Source organism: Electrona antarctica (genome assembly GCF_951216825.1).
Source record: "Electrona antarctica genome assembly, chromosome: 2".
Classification (NCBI taxonomy): Eukaryota; Metazoa; Chordata; class Actinopteri; order Myctophiformes; family Myctophidae; genus Electrona; species Electrona antarctica.
Window position 1 is genome coordinate 37,860,666 of NC_136807.1, and position 26,692 is coordinate 37,887,357.

General features: G+C 41.0%; 1 protein-coding gene across 2 annotated transcripts in view; it reads left to right on the forward strand.

The window, feature by feature from the left end:
* The window catches only part of prdm16 (PR domain containing 16), a 28,735-nt gene extending 18,565 nt beyond the window's left edge, over nucleotides 1-10,170 (forward strand). For both annotated transcript variants that reach the window (XM_079518826.1, XM_079518827.1), the window contains exons 11-13: nucleotides 53-230; nucleotides 5,579-5,845; nucleotides 10,035-10,170. In XM_079518826.1, coding sequence (XP_079374952.1) covers nucleotides 53-230; nucleotides 5,579-5,845; nucleotides 10,035-10,047 — 458 coding nt within the window. In that variant the 3' untranslated portion in view covers nucleotides 10,048-10,170. The remainder of the gene's footprint in view (nucleotides 1-52; nucleotides 231-5,578; nucleotides 5,846-10,034) is intronic.
* Nucleotides 10,171-26,692: the final 16,522 nt, after the last annotated feature.

The window sequence follows — 26,692 nt, forward strand, 5'->3', positions numbered from 1 at the left end:
GTGTGTGTGTGTGTGTGTGTGTGTTTCTTTATCTGCCTGCGTTTCCCCACAGTGAGCCAACAGTCTGGGATGCTGTCCAACCTAGGAACCACCATCTCCTCGCCAAACTCGGAGCCAGAGCCAGACAATCACGCACTTTTGGACGAGAAGGAGGACTCGTACTTCTCAGAAATCCGTAACTTCATCTCCAACAGTGAGATGAACCAGGCCTCCAGCTCCACGGATAAGAGGTAGGGAATGCAGATCGAGACTAACACTGACACACTAGCACGCTGCCCTTTACGGTGTTCACACATATACACACCATTAACCTGTGCACCCACTCAAACACACATCACACAAACAACACACTCTTAACCACCAGTTTTGCCAAAAGTCGCTGATCTAAAGCGTAAGCTCACAAGGCGTTGGGTTGTACTTGTAACGCATTGTGAGCTTGTAGATCAGCTATTTTATAAGACATTTGGTATTGATGGAAACAAGCAGTCCATGTGCAGAGCCAACTCAGGCCCAGTTTACTAAGTCTAGAGCGCTGCCGCTTAAGTCAGTCAGTGGTTCCCAAAGTGGGGTCCGGGGACCCCTAGGGGTCCTTGAGGGAGTTCCAGGGGGTCCCCAGCTAAAATTAAAATTTGGGACCAAATGGACCCTTACAGGTCTGTAACTCTGAGAGTGTACAAATGGGTCCATTTGGTTCCATTTGTACACTCTGTGTTAAATTAACATTGATTTTACAATACATTCTATTACATTGGGGTCCCAGAAATATAAATGCCATTAGATGGGGTCCGTAGCCTACAATGCATGTAAAACTGGGGGTCCTTGAATGTTCTTTTATGGGGTCCTTGGCATATCTCTTCAAATTGGGGTCCACGGGCGAATTAGTATCAATTTGGGGGTCCTTGACATGAAAAAGTTTGGGAACCACTAAGTGATTAAGAAGACTAATTCATGCTTTGCCGCACGACAGCCTTGCTCCGGCCAGCAGCACAGTCGATCGAACAAGTATAAATGATTCAAAGTTTTGTGTCATATAGGTAGCAAAAGTGTTATCATGTTTTGTGTATGTAATGGCAACAAATAGCGAACAGTGCACTCTAGTGGTTGAATGTGTAACATGATATGGCAGAGAGTAGAGCCTCACATGTAGGATTACTAGATTATATAAATTCTACATTCTAGATTCTAAGGTGTTAACTGAAGAGAGCAACTCTCCTGGTCGTCATGGGAAATGGACTTGTTTTCAGCTACATTGGTCAAGCAACACTAAATCCAATGAGAAGTAATTTGCATAAAGCTATGGCTATGTATTGTGCTTTGTGGTATTTTAGAGCAAACAAACTCCATTCATGTTAATCAACATTAGAATAAACAGGCAAAAGTTTGAACTTGCAGTTGAAAATGCCAAGTCCGTCTGCTAAGAAGAACAACCTCATATTTGACAATTCAAACAGATTTTGTTAAAGCATGAGCAAGTGTGTGTGCGTACACACACACACACACACACACACACACACACACACACACACACACACACACACACACACACACACACACACACACACACACACACACACACACACACACACACACACACACACACACACACACACACACACACACACACACACAGATTTTACATTCAACTGGACCAGTATTTGATCATTATGTAGTTATTTGTACGGTGTTTTGAGTGAAATTTGAGGGGAAAAAAGTCAGGTCAGTATCATGTCAGTATCTTAGTCAGTATCATGCATGAATGGGTGCATGTGTGCATTCATTTAAGGGTCCCAATTTGGGGGGTTGAAAATATCCCTATACCCCAGCTAGGTATTATCTCTCTTTCCCTCTGTCTCTCCTTCTCTTTAGCTCCATCATTCTCTCTTTCTCGTGTCTGTCTTTCTTTTCCAGCCGTGCTCGATCCCTCAATTTGAATGCCTTCCTGGTAGTCTGTCCCGTCCTCCCCCTTCCCTGTCAGTCCACATAAAAGCCAGCAGGCCCAGTGGCAATTTAGCCCCTCTGCCATCTGGGATCAATATTGAGTCTCATCTACAACAAGCTGGCCTGACATTTTAATATCTGTAATTCAGAGTAAAGTGTTCTGTTTTCTGTCCTCCCACCAGACAGACCCATGTTCTTTCTGTCTCTGACTGACTGGAGTCGAATGCTTTGTGCAGACAGCCATCCATGAATGTCTATCTGCAATTGTGCGTGCGTGTCCAGCCTGGCAAAAAAAGGAGAAAAAAAAATCCCTCCTTAAGAATTCCCTCCTTTTCACAGTATCGAAGCCAGTCAAAATAAAAGTCCCTGGAAACCTATGTTTTCTCATGAGAGGCTTTTGTTTAAGCAGTTTCCAGGCGGGCAAAGGGTAGACGCTGACTTAGTGATTGCTCTTTGAGTGTACAAAAGGAAGAGTTTAGTGGAGTGTAGATGTATATTTTGTAATATAGTAAGTAAATATAAGTAAAGTAATAAGTAAATAACTAAATATAACAAACTTTTATGTGAATATGTAAACTGCATCACAATCAGAAAAAGCGAGGACTAGACTCAAGGTAATATGAGTAACTGCAAAATGGCTTAAGTTCTACAGTTCAATGGACCAGTGCTACGCAACTTTGGATAAAATGATTATACTGTTTTGCTACATGTTTCGATGACATATGTTACATATGTTTTGTTATCAATAAAGATATCAAAGTCAAATCACATGTATTAACCATTTAAAGTTAAACCCCTTATGCTTAGTTGACCGGTGTCCCCCAGGGCATTACACTAGAGACGCTCCTTTTTCCTTCCCATCAAATATCTACGCCAAAATTAGCTGATCTATACAAGCTTGCAACACAACTCAGCCGATCATTTTTGGTGGCTCTGTATGCATCGTGAGCTTGTAGGTTGGCTATATTCAGCAGATCTTCGCCCCCCAGGACAGGGGCGGCAGATCTACAAGCTCGTAGCGCGCCACTCGGTGGCGCGCTACGAGCTTGTAGATCTGCTATTTTTGAAAATCGTGAAAATCTTTTTTTTTATTTCGACGTCAGGCCTAAATGGGTTAAGGCCTGTCGGTTTTACAGTTAGAGTGACAGCAAGCATGCCAAATTAAACGTAATATTTTGGTATTTTTGGAAACCCCTACACTCTGCAATTATGAATTATTTACAGGAATTCAAAATCTCACAAACATGCATGGTTATTCGCAAAAAGAAAACGGTGGGGGGGGGGGATGGTGCAGTCATAGTTGGAACTGTTTCCACGTCTGTGGGTCTGAGCTGAATTGACTGGCTGCTGGGCCACTGAGGGGGGCCTCTGTCTCAGGTTGAGGCATTTCTCTAGGACAGTGTTCTCAAACTGGTGGGTCCACTTAATGATTTTAATATTGTTTTCTCCCTCTCAACAGCAAACTTACAATTTAAGGGCTTTTAAGACCTTTTTATTACCTCTATAATAAAATAAATAAAATATGACCATTACTGTGTAAAATGTTACCTATGAAGTATAGGGGGAAAAAAAACTGTAATAGCAGCGAGCCGTTGTGAGCATGTAGATCGGCTTTCACAATATGTGGAACCGAGTCAAAAGTGTAATGCCTCAACTCATACAATTCCATGCCTGTCAGGGTGGGCGGCGGGCGCTCCCCAGTTCAAATATGATTATGTTGGGGAGGGCGCTCCCCAGTTCAAATATGATTATGTTGGGGAGGGCCGTGGCCTGGAAAGTTTAAGAACCAGTTTCTCAACATCAGGTGCGGGGACCGCCAGGGGGTTCAAACGGATCATTATGGGTCTATAACTGGGAGAGTGTATACATTTATACCGCTTCCATTTTGTACACTCTAAGAGTTACAGACCCATAAAGGGTCCATTTGGACGTCTGGTGGTCCCCGCGGACCCCGGCGATCTCAAAGTGGGATCAAGGGGCTCTCATGGTTCCTTAAGGGGGTTCTAAATTGACCCTTTGACCCATTAGGGTCCATTTGGTTCCATTTGTAGGTAATCTAAAGGTTTGAGAAGCAGTGATCTAGGAGATTCATTGATGATGGAGCGCTTCCCCCAGTCAGTCGCCCCGTACCCCCCTTGCTGCCCAGACAGCTAACACAAACACCCTGCTGACGTGTTTAGGCTAAATGACAAAACCCAGGGCCCCCCTCATGTCAGAGTTACGCTCGTCTCTGCGTTCGCACACAGGCAAAATGTTCTTTCCTCTGCCAACTGGCTTGGCAATTTGATTTTGGGGTTGGGGGGGGGGCAGTGGGGGTATTTCATCTTCTAGATGGAAAGAGCAGAAGAAAAAGAAGAAGAGGGTGATTTGCACGCACGCACGCACGCACGCACGCACGCACGCACGCACGCACGCACGCACGCACGCACGCACGCACGCACGCACGCACGCCTAAATCTACCCCCTACACATTTCTACCCACCCACTATGTGTGTGACCCAATCCTGTCCCTGTACGCCCCTTCCCAAATGTAATCCTGTCTGGTTTGATAAATGTCCACTGTGTGATTTATAAAAAAGGAAAACAAAATGGACGGGGTAAATTTTGCCGTCCCAGAGGAAATGATATCATGAGCCATGACATCGTGGTCTGAGGGTCTGGATGGGGGGGAGAGGTGGGGGGTGGTTGGCTGGAAAATGTACAGACGTCAGGTCATAATCGTTGTGTGCTGATAGCCTGTTTGCAGATCAGCCATCTTCTTTCCTCGCTCACACGCATCCATTACAGTTTGAGTGAACCCTCCCTCCCTCTCTCTCTCTCTCTCTAAGCTAATTAGTCTTTTCTGTCTCATTTGAAAGGCTCTCCACAGTGACTGTCGGCACTCATTTGTTTGGCTGGACTGTGCAAGCCGAGTGACTTATCTTTGATACCAAAACTCTTGTACCATGAGTCATTTTGTACCAGCCTTGCTTGCCAAAACATTGCCTCTGGCTGGTGAAGCTGACTGTAGTCACTCACCTCTGACTGCCAATCATCACTACTGGTTTTTATGGGATTTACGTCCCTCTAACACGCGTAGAGAGTGTTAGAGGGGCAGGGGCTGAAATCCCGTAAGAGGGCACTTTTGGACAAAAATAGCAGATCTACAAGCTACAAGCTCTCAACACGTCACGCTGTGACGCGTTGAGAGCTTGTAGATCAGCTATTTTCGGGGCGCAACCCAGCACTCTTTAGCTAGTGGAGATGCAGTGTACGACATGGATTTCTAAACAAATTTGTTCAACACAAAATACTGTGTTCAAGTTCAGGAGAATTCTCTTGAATGCTGACTTCCGGTATGCCATGGAAAGGGGAGGAAGGCATTTGCATTTCTTTCACCATAGTAAATGCTGCATTTGTGGTCTGGAGAGGGCAGTTGTTTTCCAGACGGGTAAAAGGGCAGGGGCTCAAGCCCCCTTTGATGTCTATGTGTGCACGTCCCTGGGCATCAGGCTGCAGTATAGAACAAATTCTAGAGCCAGTGAGAGAGAGAGAGAGAGAGAGAGAGAGAGAGAGACATAGAAAAAGAGAGAGTGATATACAGTATAAACCCCTCCAAACGTAGACACTTTTTGACACTTTGCTCCCCGCCACCCTGCAGGTCAGACCAAGTGGACGAGGAGCATCCGCCCAGCCACAGCCTGTCCAACTCCAAGCTGGCGAGGCTCCAAGGGCTGGAGGAGGAGGAGGAGGAGGCGGAGGGCGACGACGAAGAGGAGGAGGAAGGCAGCCTGACGGAGAAGTCTCAGGACGAGGCGCCCGAGTCGCCGTCTCCGGTTACCATGACGACGGGAGCGTACGAAGAGGACGAGGAGGACGAGGAAGCGGAGGGGGCTCCGTTAGCGATGACCTACGAACACACGCGCAGGTATACACTAGGAGCTTTAAGGGCCTTTCAAACGTGAAGCCATTTAACGCGCCTATAGTTCGTTTTCAATGAGACCTGCGTTTTTGCATGCAGCACTGGGGAGCAAGCGTATTTACGTGAGCGCGGTCCCGTGAATTTGTTGCGCGCGTGCTCGCTTCGTGCACACGCCCGCGACTCACCAGACCTGGATTCTGTTTAGCTTTTTTTTTACACTTGCGTTGTTGCGCCCCTCTTGAGCAGACCTGTAGCAGACCTGTCGTTGATCCAGGTAACAACGCATGCGTTTTAGTCATAGTCTCTTGAATAGTTTTCACTTCGTTTTAGTCATATTTTAGTCCCCTGGAATGTGTTAGTGTTAGTCTAGTTTTAGTTGACTAAATATCATAAGATTTTAGTCGACTAAATCTACAGTTGATTTAGTAGACTGAAATGTATTTCGGCGGGCCTCGATGCCGTCGTTTTAGTTTTAGTCGACGAAATCAACACTGCGATGCAGTCACATGTACACCCACGATGTGATGAATAAGGATATGTCCCTCATCTCTTGTCACAGCATCATAGAGCGCAGAAGTCCTGACGTCACTCGCTCATCCCCTGGTTCATGGAAGTTTTTCTCTATAGAGAATAACATGGGGGTCATCTTAAAATCGTCTCATATAAGAATTTGTGGTCCAAAAATTGTCTCTGTATCGTTTACAACAGTCAGTCAGTCAGTCATATTTCATACAGCCTGTTTCTAGCGAAGATTTTACTAATTCAGCATCAGTAACAATAGCGTTTTCTCTCAGTCAGATTCAAACACAGTTCTTATATGAGGCTATTACAATGCAAATAAAAAGTACATGAACCTGTGGACTTAGCGCCCTCTACCGATATTGACATCAGACTTTGGTGCTCTATTACAGAACACATGTGTACGCTACAAGCATGCCCTTTAAATGCGCCCCTTTGCTTGACATAAATGGCATATTTTTGTTTGAAAATATCGTCATTTTTGTTAAACGACTTGTCGAAATGAGTCGTACGGCAAAGTATATATTTGCCTTTTACAGCAACCCCTCATGTTCTCGTCCTCGTTCAAACTAATCCCACTATTAAACACCAACAGCTGGCTTTTGGCATAGAGAAAGACAGATGAATAATTAAATGAATGTTAATACGCCACACAAGAAACACACATCAAGAAAGATTTGTTTTGTAACCATTCCATATACATAATAATTATTCCATTCCATCTTCTAATAGATGCTTTTAGAATACAAACATTAACACAGCTGGCTTGGACATCTAATGACTATCAGAGGAACAGCTGTTACTGAGCTAGGTAGCTAGCTTGCTAGCCTATGTTTACCACTACTTCCTATAGGGTAAACACGCTGACCAGATGTTGACAAGGGTTTTCACTGTGCCTCGAAGCAGCAGACTGTTGAAGCCGTCCATATTCCATAGATCTTTCATTTGTTGTGTCCAACAGAGTGTGTATTCTTGGGTCTGTCATCTGTCATACTTTGCCATAACCTAATGGTTTCAGTGGCAATGAAGATAACTAAAGCCCTAACCACACCAAAGGGTCGAGACGGTTCTAGCGTTGTCCCAGCGGTGTGATATGACCTGTTGCACGTTGACGGGCGTCGTCCCTAGTGACTCAACGCATGGAATTCAATGGCCCAAACCACACCAAATGGTCAAGACGGTTTTAGCGTTAACTCCTTGCAACCGTTTGGACCCAAGGAGTTGCATGGTGATCCTTTGGTGTGGTTAGGGCCTAAGACCGTCAGTCTAGTGACCATCACGTTTACGTTTTGTCATGAACTTGAGTTGAGTTGACAGTGCACGTTATCACAGAGTATTGTGAGTGAATTGTCCTTTCTCGAGGGACAATGAACATCTTGGTTTTGTGAGTGTCCTATGCCATGATGCGACCCATGCATGTAGAGCACGAATCGGATAGGTAGGTATAGGAGCACTGACTGTGTGAGCTCACTCACGGCTGCGTCTGTTTGCCATGAATTCACATCCCTGGTCCTGTCCGCTCCCTTGTCTAATCATGATGACGGGACACAAGTTGAGTTAATTTGAGGACAATCCCCTCCCCCCTTACCTGCCCGCTCAATCCTTCTTCTGGACATTCTCACCACACAGTGGTTTCTTAGATTGTATGCCTAGAGCCCGACCGATGCCACATGTAGTTTGCTTTTCAGTGCACAATCTTGAAATTCAAGTTTCTATTTCACAACATTTAACTTGTTATAGAAAATAAATATATGCAAATAGATATACTTCAATGAATGAAAACACAGCATAACATTTAACATTAATTATACAACGTTAATTAAAGTTGATACAAAGTTACAAGCACATAAAATACACAGAAACATCCCATCATGACGCATTGTGAGCTTGTACTGTACATCAACTTTCCAAAACGTTTTAAAAACGTTTCCGTTTTCCGAAAATCAGAACACGTCGGCACTCGGCTGCATATTTAATTGCCAATATCGAGTCAAATAATGGCCGATATGTCGGTCGGGCTCTACTGTACTTATGTCTACTCTGCTCCTCAACTGTTTGTCTTTCAAACTAAACTTTCCTCCTTCCTTTCTTGACCACCTCTCTTTCTTGGTACCAACACGGTCGATCGCTGTTAACTCTTTGCATCCTTTCCTTTCCAACAAACTTTCTTTTCCTACCCTCATCCATCCCTCTGTTTACCCTCCTGTGTCTGTGTCTGTCTGCCTATCCATCCTTCCGTCTATCCATCCATATATCCTCCATCTACCCCACATTGTATCCATACTGTACATCCATATATCCCCCAACCATCTACCCCACATTGGGTGTCCATATATCCCCATCTCCCCCACATTGGGTGTCCATATATCCCCATCTCCCCCACATTGGGTGTCTTATCTACCCATCCATATATCCCCATCTCCCCCACATTGGGTGTCTTATCTACCCATCCATATATCCCCATCTCCCCCACATTGGGTGTCTTATCTACCCATCCATATATCCCCATCTCCCCCACATTGGGTGTCTTATCTACCCATCCATATATCCCTATCTCCCCCACATTGGGTGTCTTATCTACCCATCCATATATCCCCATCTCCCCCACATTGGGTGTCTTATCTACCCATCCATATATCCCCATCTCCCCCACATTGGGTGTCTTATCTACCCATCCATATATCCCCATCTCCCCCACATTGGGTGTCTTATCTACCCATCCATATATCCCCATCTCCCCCACATTGGGTGTCTTATCTACCCATCCATATATCCCCATCTCCCCCACATTGGGTGTGCAGGTGTTTAGAGGAGGAGGGCTCTCTATTGGACCTGGAAGGCTTTCCCAAGAGCCTGGACGGCGTGCGTAAGGCCGCCGGTGACGAGCCGCCCTTTGACGTTAAAGACATGTTTAACACGTCGCTAGAGTCGGAGACATTGAAAGAGACATTGTACAGGCAGGCTAAAACCCAGGTACGTTGCCCTATATGGATGTTGACAAAACGGGAGAGGGGGAGAGGAAAGACGTGGGGTTTCCTCTATAGATAAGACGTAGGAGGTGAGGTGAAAATGGTTAGAGTATAAGAAATGTGGAGCTTCGGAATTTGGGATAAAATCGAAAACAAGGTCGGCATTTTTCGATTCTGTGGCCAAATGGAATCTGTTTTTGTCCTGTCCTGTCCATTACTTAACCAACAATCTAACGTACTGGGCCATGGCTCAATGGTCCAGGTACCTTGGCTGGTAATCCAGTCTGGCAGTGTGCCGCGGGTTCGACTCCCGATCCCGACGGCCTTTACTGCATGTCTTCCCCCCATCTCTCTCCCCATTTCCTGTCAGCCTACTGTCTGTCCCTCCATAAAAAATATAAAATAAAGGCAAAAGCCACAAAAAACATTTAACAATCTAACGTATTAACTCCTGCTATTCTATTCTATTAAACTTGTGATCAAGTTTCTCCAACCTGTTCATGCTGTTATCTCCACTATATATATATATATATATATATATATATATATATATATATATATATATATATAGGTTGAGATATATAGGTTGAGAACCACTTATCTACATGTGGAGGCCAATTCAGAGGTTGGTCTGGATTCAAGCAGTGTGCCTAAAATGAGATTCCCGCCGCCAGTAAACGGTTCTTCCTCTTGTCCTTCTCCCACAGGCTTATGCAATGATGCTGTCTCTGTCAGAGAACAACCCTTTGCACGCGCCCTCCCAAAACTCTCTGGACGCTTGGCTGAGCATGGGAGGCGGACCGTCTGAGACGAGCAGCTTTCACCCACTCAACCACATCTAGAAGACGAGACACAGAGAGAGAGAGAGAGAGGGAGCGAGAGGGAGAGGAGAGTGGGGTTGGGGGGGAGGAACTGGAGCAATAGTATCACAATGGATAGAAAACAAGTGATTGAAAAATGGTTAGACCAGAGTAGTGTGTGTATGTGTGTGTGTGTGTGTGTGCGGGTGTGTGCACGTGCGTGCGTGCGTGCGTGCGTGCGTGCGTGCGTGCACACGTGTGAGTGTGCGGGAGTGTGAGAGAGAGAGAGCGTGAGAGATTGAACTAAATAATCATCCCTTGATGAGGGGTCTTGTAAGCAGAGACAAAGACTCTGACATAGAGGAAGCACTGCTCAGCCCCTGTTGATGTGAAGGACACGATGAATGCTTATCCACTGCATAGAAACTCCACAATTCTCCCATCCCTCCCCAGTCCCCACTGGGTCCACTGAAAGCCCCACGGCGACCCTGAGTATGGCTCTCACAAAGATGCTGAACGATTTTCATATCTCAATGACGTCTATGGACACAAAGAGCACTGCGGAATTGAACACTGCAATGGCACTGCATGGCCACAGGGTGGTGGCATTTCAACAAGAGCAACTGGCAGGAACATAGGCGTGCACTATGGCATCCAGGTTTTGTTTTTTATACCCTCTTGTGACTCACACGCACGCACACGCACGCACACACACGCACGCACGCACACACACCGATCATGGCCCACACATGTACTGTTATTCCACTTTGAACTAAAAGTTACCGAATCAACGATAGCACCATAATTGACAGAATGTTACTGGATTTAGGAAATTTGTCCCAATAGATTTTTTTTTAGCTTATTGTGTTGAATGATTACACAGAAAGTGACACTACAACATTTAGAATGTGCAACCAGTGATTTTGATTCATTACCCAGCCAGGACACTAGCCATTTTTATTAACCCTCTTTAATCATGCTGAAAATTACATTAAAATCATACTCAACAAGAGGAAAGTATTTATTTTTTTCTCTCTCCTCTCCTTAGATGTTCAATTCATTTCATTTGTTAATTTTATTTACTTTTTTTCCCTCTTAGATAACAGTATTGTTTCTTTGTAGGCACCTCAGTGCTAAAATGTTAATATAATTATTTTAGAGAAGGACCAAAATTGTATGATATTGTTGTATGATGTACAAAATAACCTAGATGTTCATAGCAAGAGTGGTATGTGCCAAATAACCCATAGAAAACGTTTTGTTCTCTGACAATCATCTCTTCTAAGGGGCTTGCATTTTCTGTCATAGTTCATGTTTGGTTGCTATCTTCACACTCTGACATATTTGATTTTTGAGAGTGTTGTGTATTCTATTTATTTTTTGGTTGGTTGTTCACAATTATGAATCGGAAAAATGAGAACTAAGTGTCGTATTGTCCCTCATGTTTCTCGTCGCCGACGGAGCGAGCACCTATTGGAAATTTTGGAACGTGAGTGAGATTCAGAATCTCTTGTTCTGATGCGTTTTAGTGTGCCAAAATGGAAAAGAATCCATGAACTCATCTGCTATTATTTATAGTGAAAAGGTTAGCTTGTTTTAGATCCTTGTTTCTGCATCCTTACCAGACGTTGGTATGTCCTGTTTCAAGTTCAACCATTTCAACCCAGTATGCTGAATGTTTTTCTTCAAAGGTTGAAGTCTCACACAGTGGCAATTTTGGGCAACCGTCTCCATGAATGTCAGGAAAGGGCATTATAATGTCACCCTTACACAATTCTTTTGAAATCCAGTCGTAAACAGTCCCTGTTTTTTCCATGGGGTTAGGGTTAGGGCTATCATTACTGGTAATTTAAATAATCACACAATTTAGACTATATCAATGTCAGATCCTAACTCAGTCACAATTTGATGGGGTACAAGTAGTTGCATAATGGAGTAAAATAATCACTGGTCCAGAAGACAAATTATTATAACAAATTCAGCACACACACACACACACACACACACACACACACATACAAATGTACCAGAATGTATATAGTATCATTGCTGGTGTTAATGGTTATACCTTAACTGTCCTCCTAACACATGTAAAACATGTTTCGTTACAGATGTGTGGTTCTGAATTTGCGGAGAAAGGGAATAGTCCTCCTTAATCTGAATTCTAATTATCTGGCTTCCCGAATCTTCACATTATAGGTCACACAGAGAACGTAGTCCGTAATGGCGGTCAACAAGGTGGATAATGCCACTTACGGAAGGGCATGAGGCATTTACTGTAGATATCTGTAGATAACTGTAGGAGACAGGAGGGAGGGTGAGCTTTGTTGATCATTCTTACCTTGATCTTCCTGTCATGATAGGACTATAGAAAATATAGGCCTGATGCTGTACTTTTCAAAATAGCACTTAAACCACATGGGTCCAAGCCATACATTGATCAAGGCTTTGGTCTCTAGAACTGAGAACATACAGTCAGAGTTGTTCTTTCTATTTTTTGTTTGTTTGTTTGTTTGTTTGCTCTTTTTTTTCACTCGTCAAAACCTGTTTCTCTTTGAGTACGTGGACAACCCACGCTCAAAACGGGAGGAAAATAATAAACAAACGAGAAATCCGATACTGAAGCACTGTAATTTTTCTTTCATAATAGCCAGTGATAGTTTGATGCTAAGACTGCTGCATCGTCTCACTATTTTTAAAGGCCGAGGTTTGGGATGTTCCTTTTTTTTTAACACTAGCTACTGAATGAGGTTTCATTCATAGTTAACACATTCTTGTACCACACCTGGTTATATAATGCAAATACCTTGGTTACTACATTTTTTGGGGTTGACTATATATATAATGTTTGTCATGTACTACTGTAATAAATACGCGCTGTGTAAAGCAAAGCCAACTTTGGAAAGTATTCTGGCAAATGATCACTGAAACATGGTTCAGCATAGTAGAACATGGTTGCTGTCCCCCTGCCCATCCCCCCCACTGTTACAGGATAAAGTAAAAAAAATAATAAGAAAATCTATATATACATATTGTTTCTTTTTAATTGTATAGTATTTTAAGGATTATAATTAAAAAAAACGGCATTGGTGCATTTGTCTGAAGAAGAAAACAAAATCATTGAAAAAAAATGGGTTTAAATGGATGGTGCTTGTTTCGTTTGAGTTGTAATATCGCCTCTGTTATGTTTATTGAAAACAGGAAAAAAAATGTGCATGATGTGTTTAGCGGTCATAATAATGATGTCCATTTGTGAAATGTGTATCAAATAAAACAAAAAAAGAATAAAATAAATCCGTAGATGCACTTATTGTACATGTGGTTTAGGTTTTAGTAGGTTTGACTTCAAAGTTCTTGACTGCCTTACGAATGTACCGGGCAGATGGCTCTGAAACACATAGAAGAGAGACAGACTGGTGGGACAAGAAATAATTTAAAAAATACAAATAAAAAAAGGATTGTAGAATAATATTGAACAATTCTTAAATTGCAGTTCTTTTGATGCTTGTGATTATTGAAGATGTACTTTAGAGAAATTTCATTGAAAAAAAATGACTCCGATGTTAATTCTGTAGAATAGAAATGTATACCAAATGTAATCTTTCCAATGCTATGAAGAATTTATACATGAAATTGATATGCAATAAAAACCTGTGTGCTTTTTAAATCAAATGTCCACCGTGTATCTGTGAACTGAGACCAAAAGTGTTTTCAAAGAAGCCTTTTTGACAAAGAGAAAATAATCACGAAAGAATTACAGTATTTCTCAGTAGTTGCAATCTTAGTACCTGTACCAAAACTATACGATCTTATTTTATCTAACAGGAAAAAGTAAAGTTAGAAGCATGCATTGATGGGACGTGACGTATGGGGATTATCATTTTATACAGTGTACAGTAACAGTTTTTTTTAGTGCTTGACTGCAGTGGTTTCCTATGGAGACGATTATGGAAAATGGCTTCAACACTTTGGTCGGGCAGAAGTAGACCTGTTTGCCATGCACGGACGGGAATACTCACTTTCCTCTGTGGTCGTCAATGAATGGACCACCAGGACCACTGGGGGTAGATGCACTGAGCCTTTCTTGGCCTCAGCAGAGGCTGTATGCTTTTTCCCCACTTCCTCTCCTGCCGGCTTTCCTCAGGATGGTGAGGTTGCTGCGCGCCCAGGAACTATTGGTGGCACTGAATTGGCCACAGAAACCATGGATGGGAGAGATCTACGAAATGCTGGAGGGCCAGCCATGGTGTCTTCCAGTCAGACGGGACTTGCTGTCCCAGGCACATGGCAGGATATGACACCCGAAGCCTCAGATGATGAGGCTTCATGTTTGTATCGTTCTCAGTTAAATATGGGCACCCGTGGGTTGTGCTCCAGAATGTTTGTTTCCTGTGATTGGAACAGTTTATTGGAATTAACCTGGAGAATGTTTTGACAATACAATGCTAGAACTCAGTTGGTTGTGTTCTGCTGTATTACTGTGATGAGTTTTAGTCCTTATGTATGGCTTTTTTGACCTGTAGGCCTATAGGTTTGGCCACTTACTCTCCTCGTGACTAATTTGGTATACTGTTCATGTTGTCACATGGGTACAGGTTCACTTGAATTGAAATAAAACGTAGGTTTACATATGTAAACCCGGTTTTATGAATGAAAAGTGAACCATTGAGAATGCATTGGGCGTTTAAGTTAAATAACTAATTTCAATGATTCCTTTTCAGGCAAACATGTCCACCGTAAGATTAACCTAAATAGGCTAGAATGGGGTTGCTAGGTGGAAGTATGTAGGTTTAGTAGCATGCCAAAGTTTGTGCTATTGCCATAGAGAATGCATTGGGCGTTTAAGTTAAATAACTCAGAAACTACAAAACATTTCAAAGTAAAAAGTTCCAGCATGTGTCTCCACAGTAAGCTGAATAATACAAAGTGTGAATGGAGTTTCTAGGTGAAAGTGCTTTTTTGACGTGCCAATGTCTGCCATTGAGCCCCATTGTAAATTTCTCAAATTTGAAAGCACTATATTTCTAAAACTATATGAAACATTTCAATTTTTTCTTTTCAGGCAAACATGTCCACCGTAAGATGAACCTAAATAGGCTAGAATGGGTTTGCTAGGTGGAAGTACGTAGGTTTAGTAGCATGCCAAAGTTTGTGCTATTGCCATAGAGAATGCATTGGGCGTTTAAGTTAAATAACTCAGAAACTACAAAACATTTCAAAGTAAAAAGTTCCAGCATGTGTCTCCACAGTAAGCTGAATAATAAAAAGTGTGAATGGAGTTTCTAGGTGAAAGTGCTTTTTTGACGTGCCAATGTCTGCCATTGAGCCCCATTGTAAATTTCTCAAATTTGAAAGCACTATATTTCTAAAACTATGAAACATTTCAAAGATTCCTTTTCAGGCAAACATGTCCACCATAAGAAGAACCCAAGTAGGCTAGAATGGGGCTGCTAGGTATAAGTATGTAGGACTAGTAGCATGCCAAAGTTTGTGCTATTGCCATTGAGAATGCGTTGGGTGTTTAAGTTAAATAACTCAGAAACTACAAAAAGATTAAAAGTAAAAAGTTCCAGCATGTGTCTCCACAGTAAGCTGAATAATACAAAGTGTGAATGGAGTTTCTCGGTGAAAGTGCTTTTTTGACGTGACAATGTCTGCCATTGAGCCCCATTGTAAATTTCTCAAATTTGAAAGCACTATATTTCTAAAACTATGAAACATTTCAAAGATTCCTTTTCAGGCAAACATGTACACCGTAAGATGAACCTAAATAGGCTAGAATGGGGTTGCTAGGTGGAAGTATGTAGGTTTAGTAGCATGCCAAAGTTTGTGCTATTGCCATAGAGAATGCATTGGGCGTTTAAGTTAAATAACTCAGAAACTACAAAACATTTCAAAGTAAAAAGTTCCAGCATGTGTCTCCACAGTAAGCTGAATAATACAAAGTGTGAATGGAGTTTCTAGGTGAAAGTGCTTTTTTGACATGCCAATGTCTGCCATTGAGCCCCATTGTACATTTCTCAAATTTGAAAGCACTATATTTCTAAAACTATGAAACATTTCAAAGATTCCTTTTCAGGCAAACATGTCCACCATAAGAAGAACCCAAGTAGGCTAGAATGGGGCTGCTAGGTATAAGTATGTAGGACTAGTAGCATGCCAAAGTTTGTGCTATTGCCATTGAGAATGCGTTGGGTGTTTAAGTTAAATAACTCAGAAACTACAAAAAGATTAAAAGTAAAAAGTTCCAGCATGTGTCTCCACAGTAAGCTGAATAATACAAAGTGTGAATGGAGTTTCTCGGTGAAAGTGCTTTTTTGACGTGACAATGTCTGCCATTGAGCCCCATTGTAAATTTCTAAAATTTGAAAGCACTATATTTCTAAAACTATGAAACATTTCAAAGATTCCTTTTCAGGCAAACATGTCCACCGTAAGATGAACCTAAATAGGCTAGAATGGGGTTGCTAGGTGGAAGTATGTAGGTTTAGTAGCATGCCAAAGTTTGTGCTATTGCCATTGAGAATGCGTTGGGTGTTTAAGTTAAATAACTCAGAAACTACAAAAAGATTAAAAGTAAAAAGTTCCAGCATGTGTCTCCACAGTAAGCTGAATAATACAAAGTGTGAATGGAGTTTCTAGGTGAAAGTGCTTTTTTGACGTGCCAATGTCTGCGATTGAGCCCCATTGTAAATTTCTCAAATTTGAAAGCACTATATTTCTAAAACTATATGAAACATTTCAAAGATTCCTTTTCAGGCAAACATGTCCACCGTAAGATGAACCTAAATAGGCTAGAATGGGTTTGCTAGGTGGAAGTACGTAGGTTTAGTAGCATGCCAAAGTGTGTGCTATTGCCATAGAGAATGCATTGGGCGTTTAAGTTAAATAACTCAGAAACTACAAAACATTTCAAAGTAAAAAGTTCCAGCATGTGTCTCCACAGTAAGCTGAATAATAAAAAGTGTGAATGGAGTTTCTAGGTGAAAGTGCTTTTTTGACGTGCCAATGTCTGCCATTGAGCCCCATTTTAAATTTCTCAAATTTGAAAGCACTATATTTCTAAAACTATGAAACATTTCAAAGATTCCTTTTCAGGCAAACATGTCCACCGTAAGATGAACCTAAGTAGGCTAGAATGGGGTTGCTAGGTGTAAGTATATAGGTTTAGTAGCATGCCAAAGTGTGTTCTATTGCCATAGAGAATGCATTGGGCGTTTAAGTTAAATAACTCAGAAACTACAAAACATTTCAAAGTAAAAAGTTCCAGCATGTGTCTCCACAGTAAGCTGAATAATAAAAAGTGTGAATGGAGTTTCTAGGTGAAAGTGCTTTTTTGACGTGCCAATGTCTGCCATTGAGCCCCATTGTAAATTTCTCAAATTTGAAAGCACTATATTTCTAAAACTATGAAACATTTCAAAGATTCCTTTTCAGGCAAACATGTCCACCGTAAGATGAACCTAAGTAGGCTAGAATGGGGTTGCTAGGTGTAAGTATATAGGTTTAGTAGCATGCCAAAGTGTGTTCTATTGCCATAGAGAATGCATTGGGCGTTTAAGTTAAATAACTCAGAAACTACAAAACATTTCAAAGTAAAAAGTTCCAGCATGTGTCTCCACAGTAAGCTGAATAATAAAAAGTGTGAATGGAGTTTCTAGGTGAAAGTGCTTTTTTGACGTGCCAATGTCTGCCATTGAGCCCCATTGTAAATTTCTCAAATTTGAAAGCACTATATTTCTAAAACTATGAAACATTTCAAAGATTCCTTTTCAGGCAAACATGTCCACCGTAAGATGAACCTAAGTAGGCTAGAATGGGGTTGCTAGGTGTAAGTATGTAGGTTTAGTAGCATGCCAAAGTTTGTTCTATTGCCATAGAGAATGCATTGGGCGTTTAAGTTAAATAACTCAGAAACTACAAAACATTTCAAAGTAAAAAGTTCCGGCATGTGTCTCCACAGTAAGCTGAATAATAAAAAGTGTGAGTGGAGTTTCTAGATGAAAGTGCTTTTTTGACGTGCCAATGTCTGCCATTGAGCCCCATTGTACATTTCTCAAATTTGAAAGCACTATATTTCTAAAACTATGAAACATTTCAAAGATTCCTTTTCAGGCAAACATGTCCACCGTAAGATGAACCTAAATAGGCTAGAACTGGGTTGCTAGATGGAAGTATGTAGGTTTAGTAGCATGCCAAAGTTTGTGCTATTGCCATAGAGAATGCATTGGGCGTTTAAGTTAAATAACTCAGAAACTACAAAACATTTCAAAGTAAAAAGTTCCAGCATGTGTCTCCACAGTAAGCTGAATAATAAAAAGTGTGAATGGAGTTTCTAGGTGAAAGTGATTTTTTGACGTGCCAATGTCTGCCATTGAGCCCCATTGTAAATTTCTCAAATTTGAAAGCACTATATTTCTAAAACTATGAAACATTTCAAAGATTTCTTTTCAGGCAAACATGTCCACCGTAAGATGAACCCAAGTAGGCTAGAATGGGGCTGCTAGGTATAAGTATGTAGGACTAGTAGCATGCCAAAGTTTGTGCTATTGCCATTGAGAATGCATTGGGTGTTTAAGTTAAATAACTCAGAAACTACAAAAAAATTTAAAGGAAAAAGTTCCAGCATGTGTCTCCACAGTAAGCTGAATAATACAAAGTGTGAATGGAGTTTCTCGGTGAAAGTGCTTTTTTGACGTGACAATGTCTGCCATTGAGCCCCATTGTAAATTTCTCAAATTTGAAAGCACTATATTTCTAAAACTATGAAACATTTCAAAGATTCCTTTTCAGGCAAACATGTCCACCGTAAGATGAACCTAAATAGGCTAGAATGGGGTTGCTAGGTGGAAGTATGTAGGTTTAGTAGCATGCCAAAGTTTGTGCTATTGCCATAGAGAATGCATTGGGCGTTTAAGTTAAATAACTCAGAAACTACAAAACATTTCAAAGTAAAAAGTTCCAGCATGTGTCTCCACAGTAAGCTGAATAATAAAAAGTGTGAATGGAGTTTCTAGGTGAAAGTGCTTTTTTGACGTGCCAATGTCTGCCATTGAGCCCCATTGTAAATTTCTCAAATTTGAAAGCACTATATTTCTAAAACTATGAAACATTTCAAAGATTCCTTTTCAGGCAAACATGTCCACCATAAGAAGAACCCAAGTAGGCTAGAATGGGGCTGCTAGGTATAAGTATGTAGGACTAGTAGCATGCCAAAGTTTGTGCTATTGCCATTGAGAATGCGTTGGGTGTTTAAGTTAAATAACTCAGAAACTACAAAAAGATTAAAAGTAAAAAGTTCCAGCATGTGTCTCCACAGTAAGCTGAATAATACAAAGTGTGAATGGAGTTTCTAGGTGAAAGTGCTTTTTTGACGTGCCAATGTCTGCCATTGAGCCCCATTGTAAATTTCTCAAATTTGAAAGCACTATATTTCTAAAACTATGAAACATTTCAAAGATTCCTTTTCAGGCAAACATGTCCACCATAGGAAGAACCCAAGTAGGCTAGAATGGGGCTGCTAGGTATAAGTATGTAGGACTAGTAGCATGCCAAAGTTTGTGCTATTGCCATTGAGAATGCGTTGGGTGTTTAAGTTAAATAACTCAAACTACAAAAAGATTAAAAGTAAAAAGTTCCAGCATGTGTCTCCACAGTAAGCTGAATAATACAAAGTGTGAATGGAGTTTCTCGGTGAAAGTGCTTTTTTGACGTGCCAATGTCTGCCATTGAGCCCCATTGTAAATTTCTCAAATTTGAAAGCACTATATTTCTAAAACTATATGAAACATTTCAAAGATTCCTTTTCAGGCAAACATGTCCACCGTAAGATGAACCTAAATAGGCTAGAATGGGTTTGCTAGGTGGAAGTACGTAGGTTTAGTAGCATGCCAAAGTTTGTGCTATTGCCATAGAGAATGCATTGGGCGTTTAAGTTAAATAACTCAGAAACTACAAAACATTTCAAAGTAAAAAGTTCCAGCATGTGTCTACTCTCCACAGTAAGCTGAATAATAAAAAGTGTGAATGGAGTTTCTAGGTGAAAGTGCTTTTTTGACGTGCCAATGTCTGCCATTGAGCCCCATTGTAAATTTCTCAAATTTGAAAGCATTATATTTCTAAAACTATGAAACATTTCAAAGATTCCTTTTCAGGCAAACATGTCCACCATAAGAAGAACCCAAGTAGGCTAGAATGGGGCTGCTAGGTATAAGTTTGTAGGACTAGTAGCATGCCAAAGTTTGTGCTATTGCCATTGAGAATACGTTGGGTGTTTAAGTTAAATAACTCAGAAACTACAAAAAGATTAAAAGTAAAAAGTTCCAGCATGTGTCTCCACAGTAAGCTGAATAATACAAAGTGTGAATGGAGTTTCTCGGTGAAAGTGCTTTTTTGACGTGCCTTTGTCTGCCATTGAGCCCCATTGTAAATTTCTCAAATTTGAAAGCACTATATTTCTAAAACTATGAAACATTTCAAAGATTCCTTTTCAGGCAAACATGTCCACCGTAAGATGAACCTAAATAGGCTAGAATGGGGTTGCTAGGTGGAAGTATGTAGGTTTAGTAGCATGCCAAAGTTTGTGCTATTGCCATAGAGAATGCATTGGGCGTTTAAGTTAAATAACTCAGAAACTACAAAACATTTCAAAGTAAAAAGTTCCAGCATGTGTCTCCACAGTAAGCTGAATAATAAAAAGTGTGAATGGAGTTTCTAGGTGAAAGTGCTTTTTTGACGTGCCAATGTCTGCCATTGAGCCCCATTGTAAATTTCTCAAATTTGAAAGCACTATATTTCTAAAACTATGAAACATTTCAAAGATTCCTTTTCAGGCAAACATGTCCACCATAAGAAGAACCCAAGTAGGCTAGAATGGGGCTGCTAGGTATAAGTATGTAGGACTAGTAGCATGCCAAAGTTTGTGCTATTGCCATTGAGAATGCGTTGGGTGTTTAAGTTAAATAACTCAGAAACTACAAAAAGATTAAAAGTAAAAAGTTCCAGCATGTGTCTCCACAGTAAGCTGAATAATACAAAGTGTGAATGGAGTTTCTAGGTGAAAGTGCTTTTTTGACGTGCCAATGTCTGCCATTGAGCCCCATTGTAAATTTCTCAAATTTGAAAGCACTATATTTCTAAAACTATGAAACATTTCAAAGATTCCTTTTCAGGCAAACATGTCCACCATAGGAAGAACCCAAGTAGGCTAGAATGGGGCTGCTAGGTATAAGTATGTAGGACTAGTAGCATGCCAAAGTTTGTGCTATTGCCATTGAGAATGCGTTGGGTGTTTAAGTTAAATAACTCAGAAACTACAAAAAGATTAAAAGTAAAAAGTTCCAGCATGTGTCTCCACAGTAAGCTGAATAATACAAAGTGTGAATGGAGTTTCTCGGTGAAAGTGCTTTTTTGACGTGCCAATGTCTGCCATTGAGCCCCATTGTAAATTTCTCAAATTTGAAAGCACTATATTTCTAAAACTATATGAAACATTTCAAAGATTCCTTTTCAGGCAAACATGTCCACCGTAAGATGAACCTAAATAGGCTAGAATGGGTTTGCTAGGTGGAAGTACGTAGGTTTAGTAGCATGCCAAAGTTTGTGCTATTGCCATAGAGAATGCATTGGGCGTTTAAGTTAAATAACTCAGAAACTACAAAACATTTCAAAGTAAAAAGTTCCAGCATGTGTCTACTCTCCACAGTAAGCTGAATAATAAAAAGTGTGAATGGAGTTTCTAGGTGAAAGTGCTTTTTTGACGTGCCAATGTCTGCCATTGAGCCCCATTGTAAATTTCTCAAATTTGAAAGCATTATATTTCTAAAACTATGAAACATTTCAAAGATTCCTTTTCAGGCAAACATGTCCACCATAAGAAGAACCCAAGTAGGCTAGAATGGGGCTGCTAGGTATAAGTTTGTAGGACTAGTAGCATGCCAAAGTTTGTGCTATTGCCATTGAGAATACGTTGGGTGTTTAAGTTAAATAACTCAGAAACTACAAAAAGATTAAAAGTAAAAAGTTCCAGCATGTGTCTCCACAGTAAGCTGAATAATACAAAGTGTGAATGGAGTTTCTCGGTGAAAGTGCTTTTTTGACGTGCCTTTGTCTGCCATTGAGCCCCATTGTAAATTTCTCAAATTTGAAAGCACTATATTTCTAAAACTATATGAAACATTTCAAAGATTCCTTTTCAGGCAAACATGTCCACCGTAAGATGAACCTAAATAGGCTAGAATGGGTTTGCTAGGTGGAAGTACGTAGGTTTAGTAGCATGCCAAAGTTTGTGCTATTGCCATAGAGAATGCATTGGGCGTTTAAGTTAAATAACTCAGAAACTACAAAACATTTCAAAGTAAAAAGTTCCAGCATGTGTCTCCACAGTAAGCTGAATAATAAAAAGTGTGAATGGAGTTTCTAGGTGAAAGTGCTTTTTTGACGTGCCAATGTCTGCCATTGAGCCCCATTGTAAATTTCTCAAATTTGAAAGCACTATATTTCTAAAACTATGAAACATTTCAAAGATTCCTTTTCAGGCAAACATGTCCACCATAAGAAGAACCCAAGTAGGCTAGAATGGGGCTGCTAGGTATAAGTATGTAGGACTAGTAGCATGCCAAAGTTTGTGCTATTGCCATAGAGAATGCATTGGGCGTTTAAGTTAAATAACTCAGAAACTACAAAACATTTCAAAGTAAAAAGTTCCAGCATGTGTCTCCACAGTAAGCTGAATAATAAAAAGTGTGAATGGAGTTTCTAGGTGAAAGTGCTTTTTTGACGTGCCAATGTCTGCCATTGAGCCCCATTGTAAATTTCTCAAATTTGAAAGCATTATATTTCTAAAACTATGAAACATTTCAAAGATTCCTTTTCAGGCAAACATGTCCACCATAAGAAGAACCCAAGTAGGCTAGAATGGGGCTGCTAGGTATAAGTATGTAGGACTAGTAGCATGCCAAAGTTTGTGCTATTGCCATTGAGAATGCGTTGGGTGTTTAAGTTAAATAACTCAGAAACTACAAAACATTTCAAAGTAAAAAGTTCCAGCATGTGTCTCCACAGTAAGCTGAATAATAAAAAGTGTGAGTGGAGTTTCTAGGTGAAAGTGCTTTTTTGACGTGCCAATGTCTGCCATTGAGCCCCATTGTAATTTTCTCAAATTTGAAAGCACTATATTTCTAAAACTATGAAACATTTCAAAGATTCCTTTTCAGGCAAACATGTCCACCATAAGATGAACCTAAGTAGGCTAGAATGGGGCTGCTAGATATAAGTATGCAGGACTAGTAGCATGCCAAAGTTTGTGCTATTGCCATTGAGAATGGTTTAGGCCACTGGGAACTACTTGATATTCCCCCAAACAGGAGCAGCACTCCCAGCACAGGACTCGGCCAGTCAATTAATACCTTTGCAACCGCGATATTTATGGTAAGCATTTCATACAGCTTTATGTCCAAAAATCCGAACCAACCCTTTAATGTGCTATTACACTATTACACTTATTGCACTTATTACACTATTACACTTATCACACTATTACACATATTCCACTATTCCACTTATTACACTATTACACTATTACCTTATTACACTATTACCTTATTACACTATTACCTTATTACACTATTACCTTATTACCTTATTACACTATTACACTATTACCTTATTACCTTATTACACTATTACCTTATTACCTTATTACACTATTACCTTATTACACTATTACACTATTACCTTATTACACTATTACCTTATTACACTATTACACTATTACCTTATTACACTATAGAGGGTATGCGTGTGACATCATCATCAAACCAGGAAGTTATGCAGGAACGCCTACTGAGTGGCAAAACACTACTTTCTGGCCTTGACAGCCCATACATCCACACAGAAAAGTCTTATCTGATTGCATTAAACAACATTAAACAATGTTAAACTCACTTTGCCTGTTGCTTTGCCACTCGATTTGCCACTCGATGTGCCATTCACTTTAAGCATGCGCATACTCTCTATTACACTATGACCTTATTACACTATTACACTATTACCTTATTACCTTATTACACTATTACCTTATTACCTTATTACCTTATTACACTATTACCTTATTACACTATTACCTTATTACCCTATTACCTTATTACCCTATTACCTTATTACACTATTACCTTATTACCCTATTTCATTATTTCACTATATTTCATTACTATATTTTAAAAAAAAAGGCTCCATAAAAAATATACCCACCCTGACAAAATGTCTTTTTTCACACCCCTTTCTTTTTTTTTTACCACCTAAAAAGGAATCTACCCTACCTGAGACAGTGACGCAGAGACAGTGACGCAGAGAGAGTGACGCAGAGACAGTGACGCAGAGAGAGTGACGCAGAGACAGTGACGCAGAGACAGTGACGCAGAGAGAGTGACGCAGAGAGAGTGACGCAGAGAGAGTGACGCAGAGACAGTGATGCAGAGACAGTGACGCAGAGAGTGACGCAGAGACAGTGACGCAGAGACAGTGACGCAGAGAGAGTGACGCAGAGACAGTGACGCAGAGAGAGTGACGCAGAGACAGTGACGCAGAGAGAGTGACGCAGAGACAGTGACGCAGAGATAGTGATGCAGAGACAGTGACGCAGAGACAGTGACGCAGAGACAGTGACGCAGAGACAGTGACGCAGAGACAGTGACGCAGAGAGAGTGACGCAAAGAAAGAGAGACGGCATACTATAGCATGCCGTTTTTTCATCATTTTTGAGGATTTGAAAAAAAGACGAAATTCACTCCGAGACCAGTACAGTACAGTACAGTACAGTACAGTACAGTACAGACTAGAAAAAGTGCCCTTCTGGGCACAGGTCTCCACCAGGAGGATAGGAGTGTGTGTGTGATGTTTGGCAAATTGTTTAGGAGTAATATAAACATGTTTTGTGTGTGTGTGTGTGTGTGACACGGCTTGGCCTGTTGTAGCACCACCATGAGGCTGATTTGAAAACTGTCAAGTGGCATTTTTTCCTCAGCCTAGTGGGAATATGCATGCACAGTTTCACCACAATCGGATGCTGCGTTGAGTAGTTGTGGCGATTTGTACAAAACGGGTACAAAGCGGGCTACTCCTGAAAAGTTTAGAAGCCAATTGTAGCCAATGAGGGTGGATTATGAGAAATCAAACAAACCCGTCTTGATCACATGACTATGGAGAGCATGTGTACCGATCTGCGTGAAATTTGGATAAAATCTGAAGGAGTAATATTAGAAATTGTGTTTCTGTTACATATGTCGGCCTCCTGGTGGCGCTATAAAGAGCAGATGTGAAATATTTCAGGCCTCTAGGGAGTTGGCATACAAAGTTATCCACAGATCCGTGCAGTTAGAGATAAAAACACTTTTCGGCCAGTTATAGCGCCACCATGAGGCTGAGTTGAAAATGTTCATGTGGCATTTCTTCCTCGGCCTAGTGGGAATGTGCGTTCACAATTGTACGGAAATCACACGATGTGTTCATGATTTGCAGCATTTTGTTTGAAACTGAGCACTCTGCGAACTTTGGAAGCCAATCTTAGCCAATCAGGATAGAGTCTGAGAAATCTGAAATCTGAAATCGTTGAATGGCTCTAGACTAGAGAGACTGTGTACCAATTTGCGTGATGTTTGGACAAAATCTGTAGGTGTACTGTCCAAAAACTTGTTTTGCACAAAGCGGCATCCTGGTGGCGCTATAACAGGCCGTTCTGGACATTTTGGGGCAGAGGTTCATCGTTGGCATCCAGGGAGTGTGTGTGCAAAATTTGGCATCGACCGGGTTAACGGTGCCGGAGATTAGCTGTTCACAGACGGAAGGACGGACAGACAGACGGACGCACGGACAGACAGACAGACAGACAGACGGACGGACGGACGGACGGACACACGGACGGACACACGGACGGACGGACGGAGTGCAAAACATACTCTCTCTCCATGCCTTCGGCCTGGTGGAGACAACTATGTGATTATTGTCAGGGTATAATGACTGTAGTCAGTATTGAAGGACAACTAAGTAAATCTAAATCTACATTTCAGTCAGACAACTCACAAATAGATTTAACTAATATTTATTATAGAATGAGAATACAAGTGTGCATACGATATTAGACTTGGCGTTCGGCTCTGCTGCATTTTCTCCCTGCTCGGCGCGATTAAACACCATCGTAAAACATTAAGAGCAGGGAGATAGATATACAATAAAACCCCCATGGGGAGCATAAATAACAGAGCCCACCGGTGGGGTGCTGGGGTGGTGGTGGGAGCAAACATCACATAACCAGGAACCATATGCAGAGGAAGGCATGGAAGCTCTGAGAAGGAACAGAAGTGGTCACGTGACTGAGCTGCGCCATGACACTTTCATTGGAGACAAACTCACACCGGAAGTGCAATGAATACATGGCAGTGAATGGAGCCGGCTGGACCAGCAAAAAAAATCCATTATTTATGAACAATTGAGACCTTTTGTAAAGTAATCACTTCTGGAAAATAACAAGACATATCACAGGTTGTTTTTAAATCCAAGTCATGTCAAAA